The 8,162-nt window shown below is 34.3% G+C and overlaps 1 protein-coding gene across 2 annotated transcripts; it reads left to right on the forward strand.

Moving 5' to 3' along the window:
• The first annotated feature begins 5,009 nt into the window (after window positions 1-5,009).
• On the forward strand, window positions 5,010-7,654 carry LOC115724138 (protein DETOXIFICATION 9). 2 transcript variants are annotated; one of them, XM_030653605.2, is made up of 7 exons: window positions 5,010-5,382; window positions 5,710-6,254; window positions 6,379-6,465; window positions 6,557-6,613; window positions 6,698-6,936; window positions 7,019-7,224; window positions 7,344-7,654. In XM_030653605.2, the coding sequence occupies exons 1-7, from the start codon at window positions 5,158-5,160 to the stop codon at window positions 7,404-7,406; spliced, it is 1,422 nt and encodes a 473-aa protein (XP_030509465.1). In that variant the 5' UTR covers window positions 5,010-5,157; the 3' UTR covers window positions 7,407-7,654. The 2 variants fall into 2 exon arrangements, 1 of the variants encoding a protein (XP_030509465.1); XR_009684474.1 differs by having other exon boundaries at window positions 5,026-5,382; window positions 7,029-7,224.
• The last annotated feature ends 508 nt before the right edge of the window (window positions 7,655-8,162 follow it).

Raw genomic sequence — 8,162 nt, forward strand, 5'->3', positions numbered from 1 at the left:
CATTCCATGAAGTGAGTTAATATTAAATATATATATATATTTTAATTATTTGCCCAAAGGTAATAATTTAAATATATAAATTTATTATTATTTTTTTGCTTGAATTAATACATATTTTTAAGAAATTTATTTGCCCAAAGGTAATAAAATTCTTAAATGATATGTATTTTTTTCTTTGTTGTTAACTTCATGAAGGTAGATCATGTGTGTGTTATATTCTCACCCCAAAGGGGAGTTTATAATGACCAGTTGATTCTACAATATTTTCTAATACATTGCTCATATTGCTTATTCAAGTTTTAATTTTTGAATTTTTAAGTCTCCTTTTCTGTGAACAACAATAATGCTTCCATCCATATTTTGAATGCTTCCAACTACAAGACATGGAAATGAGATGTGGAATTTACTTTAGGCATAATGGATTTGGACTTGTGCCTACGAGAAGAAAAACCTGCTGATCTTACTGACTCCAGTACAGCTGCCCAGAGAACTCATCATGCACAATGGGAAAAGTCAAGTCGTCTTAGTCTTCTTACTATGAAAAGATCCATTCCTGAACATCTATTGAGTGGTTTGCCAGACACTACAAATACCAAAGAGTTTTTCAATGCTGTAGAAAAACTATATGACACTGGTGAAAACGCTGAAGCTGGACATCTTATGGATGAAATGACAACCATTAAGTATGATGAATTAAAAGGAGTGCGAGATTTTATTCTGAAATTGGTGAATGTTCAGTCCAAGTTGAAAGATCATAATATTCCTCTTCCTGACTCTTTCATTATTCATCGAGCTCTTCATGCACTTCCTGCCTCTTTCAGCCTTATCAAGACAGCCTACAACACTTACAATCAAACATGGACTATCAGCGACCTAATTTCTCAGTGTGTAGCTGAAGAAAGCAAGCTTAAAAGGGAGAGGAATGAATCTGCTAACTATGTTTCTCACCTCAAGCCCAACAAAGGAAAAGGAAAATTCAAGAATAAAAATGATGGTGCTGCTATTTCTTGGAAGAGTCATCAAAGTTGTTCATTCTGATCGTGGAGGAGAATATTATGGTCGTTATACAGAATCTGGACAACACATGGGGCTTTTTGCAGAGTACTTACAAGAAAATGGTATAGTTGCTCAATACACTATGCCTGGTTCACCTGAGCAAAATGGCGTTGCTGAAAGGAGAAATCGCACTCTCATGGATATGGTTAGAAGTATGATGAGTAGAACAAATCTTCCAGAGTTTTTATGGGGTGAAGCACTTATGACTGCAACTTATATTTTAAATCGTGTTCCCAGTAAATCTGTTCCCAAAACCCCTTTTGAGTTGTGGACTGGGCGGAAGCCTAGTCTGAATCATCTTCGTGTATGGGGTTGTCCAGCTGAAGTAAAGATTTATGATCCTAATTTGAAAAAATTAGATCCGAGAACAAATCGCTGTTATTTCATTGGTTATCCAATGCGCTCAAAAGGCTATCGCTTTTACTGTCCCACTCGTGGTACGCAAATTGTTGAATCTCAGACTGCTAAATTTATGGAATTTGATGTTGCTGAAAAAATTCCTTCAACATCTCTTGAAATGGGGAGTCATCTAAAGGAATTTGCATTCCTATCTCATTTTCAAGAGATGATAATAGTAGTCTCCATCCTACTCCAGTTGGTAATGCTCCCATTGTTGATGAATACATTGCTCCCGATATCGAAGATGATGAAGGTCCTATTATTGATGAAGGGCCTATTAATGATGAAGCTCCTATTGTTAATGAGAATCCTATTATTGAAGAAATTCCAGTTGTGGAAGATGTTATTCAAAACAATGATCAACAAAGAGAAGTTATTCCAGAAGTACCTCCTCTAAGAAGATCTCAGAGACAAAAGAAGTCAACAAAGTGTCATGATAATTTTGTTTATCTTGGAGAAGGAGAATATGATATTGATCATTTTGTGGATCCTGTCACTTTTAGTGAAGCACTTAATAGTCCACAATCTTCAAAATGGTTAGCAGCTACGGATGATGAGATCGACTCCATGAAGAAAAATGGTGTATGGGAGCTAGTTTTATTACCTGATGGTTTTAAACCAATAGGTTGTAAGTGGATTTTAAAGGCTAAAAGGGATAAAAAGGGACAGATTGAAAGGTTTAAAGCGCGTTTAGTGGCTAAAGGCTTTACTCAAAGAGAAGGTATTGATTACACTGAAACTTTCTCACCTGTTTCCACTAAAGATTCATTCAGAATTATTATGGCCTTAGTTGCGCATTTTGATTTAGAGTTGCATCAAATGGATGTTAAAACTGCTTTTCTGAATGGAGAATTGAATGAGGAAGTCTATATGTCTCAACCTGAAGGCTGCAAGGAGAAAGGAAAAGAACACTTAGTTTGCAAGTTGAAACGATCCATTTATGGTCTCAAACAGGCATCTCGCCAGTGGTACTTGAAGTTTGACAAGGTTGTGACATCGTTTGGTTTTGTAGAGAACAAGTTTGATCAGTGTATTTATATGAAGATCAGTGGGAGTCGTTATATTTTTCTTGTTCTTTATGTAGATGACATTTTACTTGCAAGCAGTGATTTGTCACTACTAAATGAGACCAAAAATTTTCTGTCTTCCAATTTTGATATGAAAGTTCTTGGAGAGGCATCCTATGTTTTGGGGATTGAGATCCATCGTGACAGGAATCGAAAAGTTCTTGGCTTATCTCAAGAAGCTTACATTAATCGTGTGCTCAAAAGGTTCAACATGGATTTGTGTAAAGCTGGTTCGTTCCTATTACGAAAGGGGACAAGTTCACTAAGCAGCAATGTCCTAAGAACGACTTGGAAAGAGGAGCAATGAAGAACATCCCTTATGCAAGTGTAGTAGGGAGTTTGATGTATGCTCAGGTTTGCACTCGACCTGACATAGCTTTCGTAGTCAATGTTCTTGGGAGATATTTATCTGATCCTGGCCATGATCATTGGGTTGCAGCCAAGAAAGTTTTGAGATATTTGCAAAGAACGAAGAGTTTTATGCTTGTGTATAAGCATGTTGACAATCTTCGAGTTGTTGGTTATTCAGATTCAGATTTTGGTGGTTGTGTAGATGATTTAAAGTCAACTTCTGGCTATATTTTCACCTTGGCAGGTGCTGCTATTTCTTGGAAGAGTGTCAAACAGACTTTGATCACATCATCTACTATGTATGCTGAGTTTGTTGCATGTTATGGGGCATCTTTGCAAGCTTTGTGGCTGAAGAATTTTATTTCGGAGATACGAGTGGTTGATTCTATTTCCACACCTATGCTAATCTATTGTGATAATAATGCTGCTGTTTTCTTTTCAAAGAATAACAAGATTAGTAGTGCTTCTAAACATATGGAAATAAAGTATCTCAATGTCAGAGACTTGGTCAAGAAAGGAGACATTGTCATTGAAAATTGCAAGACCGAGTCGATGTTAGCTGATCCTCTAACCAAAGGGTTAAGTGACGTGCTGTTTAATAAACGTGTTGTTAATATGGGCATTTTAGAATCTTTTGATCTTTTGGGTTAGTGGGAGTTTTGTTTTCTGTTTGTTTTTAGAAATTATTATTTATAATTTTCTGAATAAAGTTATGAACTACATTTTATGTTTCAATATTTTTTATTATTGAATGGATATGTTTTCATTTATGTTTTGTTATATTCTCGAGAATGATTGAATTGAAAGCATGTGGTTCATATTGTTGTGATCGTTGTCTTTTAAATTTATTTGCTTAATGACAATGATATCTTGTTGGCTTAATTCTTTAAGCATATTTAGTGACACTAACTTATTTTAAGTGGTGTATGTTTAATTTCACTGGCTTATTTATTAAGCATCACGGTATCAGTGAAATTGAGGACTGATAAGGATATTATGTTATTTTAAATTGATCACATGTTGAACATAATTCCTTACCACACTACTAGACTTATTGACCATGTCGATTTAATACTTTGGTATTTGTGATTATGAATGTCTTTTGTTGAGTTAAAAACAATATGACTGTCATAGTTCATTATCAAAGTTTAAATTGGACCGGTATGTTGAGATGCTATCAGAGAGCTATCATTTTTTAAAGTGGCCACAAATGTTTTCCTGTTGTTCAACCCATGAGTCGTTTTCAAATAAAATTATTTTGATATATAATATATATGTATTAAAATCAATGTAGCCCAAGTGGGAGAATGTTAGACTTTTATTTGGGCTTACATTAAATTTTATTGGTTTTATTAAAACTTGGGTTGATTGGATAGTTCTTTGCTGTGTTAGCCCATGTTGTTGGTGATCAATTGTTAATGGGCTTAGCATTTGTGTGTAAAAGTCTAGGTGAAGCAGAAGTGTGGGCTTTTCTAGTTGACTGAAGCATTTGATGAGCAGGCCCAGCCCAACTAGGGTTTTGTAGCTAAGTCCCCTCCCTAACTCTATAAATACATATTGTCTCATCACAATTGTATACCTTTTGATAATCAGATAAAATAAACTGCTTCTGATTTAGAGATCTAGGGAGGAAGACTTAGTTGATAGTATTGCACTATCGAATTGGAGCAACTGCTGTGGATCAAACTGAGATAATTGCTATGGATCAATCAGGTACACATACCAAATTATTATATCTTATTATTGTGTTCTATGTTATATACAAATAGATCTTGGGTATATTATTAATTTTTCTAACTCTAAGATATTATTTGTTAATTTGAAAATTGACTAAAGTTGAAAATATAGAAGAAAAAAAAATTACTTTTTACTATTAATGCTATACTTAGTATAGAGAAGTGTTAACAGATATTGGTCTCAAGTATTATAAAAGTTGAAATATTATTATTGGGGCCGGTGCAAATTAATATCGGACTCCACATATTTTGATTTAATAAATAATATAAGAAATCGCTAATTATTCATACACGCTACATCGATAGTGTTAGTGTTGGGAACCATAAGTGACTAATAGCATCGCTTTGTAACATTGATTGTTCATTAAAGCAGGTAGTTGGGAATCACATAGCATGGCTTTGTACCGATTGTTCAATAAAATAAGCATTATGCGATTTTTTAAAATTGAATAAGAGTAATAGTCAAATAATACGTTTAGACAAGATCCTTAATAAATGGTCCATAGAAAACCAACCATGATTTGACCAAGGTTTTAGATTATTCAGTCATGGAAGAGGCACTGCTACTAGTCCCAGAAGATAAAGGATGTTGTGGTTTAGGGAAGGAGATAAAGAAACTCAGTTACATAGCGGCGCCAATGGTTGTTGTGTCTGTGTCTCAGAACCTCTTGCAGGTTGTCTCCGTCATGATGGCTGGCCATCTCGGCGAACTTTCCCTTTCTGGTGTCGCCATTGCTAGCTCTTTCACCAACGTCACTGGTTTTAGTCTCCTTGTAAACTTCTCTTAACGCTCAAACTTTTCAAATATATTGTTTTCATTTTCTTTATTACTCGTGTTAATTCAGAAAATGATAATGATCAGTTTTTCAATGATTTTCCATTGGGTTGTTAAACCTGTACAAAACCAATTCGGTTTCCATAATTCAAGTAACAGTAGTACCAGATGAAGAAAAGAGATGCTCAAAATCATTGAAAATAGCAAAAAAAAAAAAAAAACCCGTGTTTAATGTTTGCAATGATTTTCAGTAGTTAAGGTAAGTTTAATTTTAATTTTAATCTTCATTTTCTTTTATTGTTTAATTTAACTCAATTTCACTCAGTTCGGAATGGCGGGTGGATTGGAGACTTTATGTGGGCAAGCATATGGAGCAGAGCAGTACAAAAAGCTGGGATCCTATACTTACTGCTCTATAATTTCTCTTATTTTTGTATGTTTTCCAGTATCTCTTCTTTGGATGTTTGTGGAAAAGATTCTGATTATGATGGGTCAGGATCCTTTAGTTTCCAGTGAAGCTGGAAAATACTCAATTTGGCTACTCCCTGCACTGCTTGCCTATGCTATACTTCAATCATTGATACGCTATTTCCTCACTCAAGGGCTGATTCTCCCAATGCTTTTAAGCTCATGTGCCACTCTATGTTTCCACGTTCCTCTTTGTTGGGCATTGGTATATAAGTTCGAACTAGGAACTACTGGAGCAGCATTATCCATTGGCTTCTCATATTGGTTGACTGTAATATTCCTTGTGATTTACATACAGTATTCTTCAGCCTGTGACAAAACCCGCGTTTCGTTTTCGCTTGATGTATTTCGAAGCATTCCAGAATTTTTCCGGTTTGGTTTCCCCTCAGCTGTTATGTCATGGTACTAATCTCATTTTCTACATACAGTTCGGTCAATTGTGCTACGCTGCTTTTTTTTTCTTTAGAATTTGAGTTACAACTTTATAACATGGGACCTTTTTCATATTAATATTCTCTTTTGATAGCCTTGAGTGGTGGTCATTTGAGCTACTTATCCTGTTTTCGGGGCTTCTACCAAATTCGAAACTTGAAACATCAGTCCTTTCTATTTGGTATGATCTACATTATCTTCAATTCTCTACGAGTATGGTATCTTAAACCTGTTATTGCGTCTTACTTCCTAACGAAAATGTTCATGAGCAGCCTCACAACAATGTCATTGCATTATTTCATACCGTATGGTGTTGGTGCAGCAGCAAGGTTTGCTCCAGCTACTCAATTTACCAAAAACTATTTTCTTATGCACTTTTATTTCTCTAAACTGTACGTAATAATCTTTTGTAGTACTCGTGTTTCGAATGAACTCGGCGCTGGGAATCCAAGAGGGGCTAAAGCAGCTGTCCTAGCAGCAACAATGATTGCAGCAGTAGAAGCCATTTCCGTGAGCACAATTCTCTTCAGTTGCCGTTCTGTTTTGGGATATGCTTACAGCAATGAGAAGGAGATCGTGGATTATGTCACTCGAATAACTCCACTGCTTTCTTTCTCAGTTATCATGGACAGTGTGCAAGCTGTGTTCTCTGGTTTGTTGCCTATATTTATGTTCATTGAGTTTACATTTTAGGCCTCTTTATGTAGATATTTTATGCCCATTATGGCAAATAGGGGTTGCCAGAGGAACTGGGTCGCAACGTTTGGCAGCTTTTGTCAATCTTGGAGCGTACTATTTGGTGGGACTTCCACTTGCTTTGGTGTTGTGTTTTATGCTACAGTTAAGGGGAATGGGGCTTTGGGCTGGAATATTGGCTGGTACTACGACTCAAGCCCTTTTCTATGCACTCATAACATCCTTCACTAATTGGCAAAAGAAGGTTTGTAGTGAAACTTTGTCCAACTCCAAAGTTGAATATTTTTAATCTACTCAGATCATCATTTTGACATAAACAAAGATTGAGTAGAAATATTGCTATTATATGTGGTTATGGTGCAGGCAGTTGAGGCTAGAGAAAGGATATTTGAGGGGACTAACGTTGGTGAGAGTGTTTTTGCCTAAACTATGCATACTCCTTGTGATCAGGCCGACCCATACGCAGACGAGGGAGACGGTCTTCCCGGTAAAAAGAATATACATATATATATATAAATCATGTATTTTAATTAAGGATATTCTACGAACACATTAACATATTTGTAATAGAGGGTATACATTTTAGGTTAAATTTGGCTAAAAAAACGAGTTAGTGTTATATTGCTCAAATATTACAATTTTTCTCTAATACGAGTAAATTTATTTATTTATTTATTTATTATTTTGATAAAAAATGTGTGAAAAAAAAAAATCAACAAATACATTAAATTAAAAGTATAACAAATCTTATTAAAAAAAGTATATAACAAATCTAATTAAATATATAAAATAAAATATAAAAAAATTATCAAAGGTACTAATGAATGACAGAAGATTAAATATAAATGTAATATTTATTATGGTGCAAAATTTTATTTATGATATATTTTGTATTAAATTTGACACAAATAGTATTAGTCAAATTTAGACCACATTATACACCACCACTAAAGTTTAATTTTATGAACATGACTAAAAAATACAAACACAATATCTTTATAAAGATCAAAGGGTGTAAAATAAATTAATTAGTAAAATATAATATAAAATAATATTAAAGTCTAATATAAAAAAAATATATGTGGCAAAATATATATTATGAAAGGAAAGAAATAATACCATACTTGAATTAGATCGTGTGTTTTGTAAAAGTTAATGATTGGACTTCTACTACTACAACAT

This window comes from Cannabis sativa, chromosome 9 (assembly GCF_029168945.1).
Source record: "Cannabis sativa cultivar Pink pepper isolate KNU-18-1 chromosome 9, ASM2916894v1, whole genome shotgun sequence".
Classification (NCBI taxonomy): Eukaryota; Viridiplantae; Streptophyta; class Magnoliopsida; order Rosales; family Cannabaceae; genus Cannabis; species Cannabis sativa.

Coding starts and splice junctions, on each gene's coding strand:
- LOC115724138 (XM_030653605.2), top strand. CDS start 5,158: ATGGAAGAGGCACTGCTACTAGTCCCAGAAGATAAAGGATGTTGTGGT. Junction 6,614..6,697: donor GGTGTTGGTGCAGCAGCAAG/GTTTGCTCCAGC, acceptor AATCTTTTGTAG/TACTCGTGTTTCGAATGAAC. Junction 7,225..7,343: donor TCACTAATTGGCAAAAGAAG/GTTTGTAGTGAA, acceptor GTTATGGTGCAG/GCAGTTGAGGCTAGAGAAAG.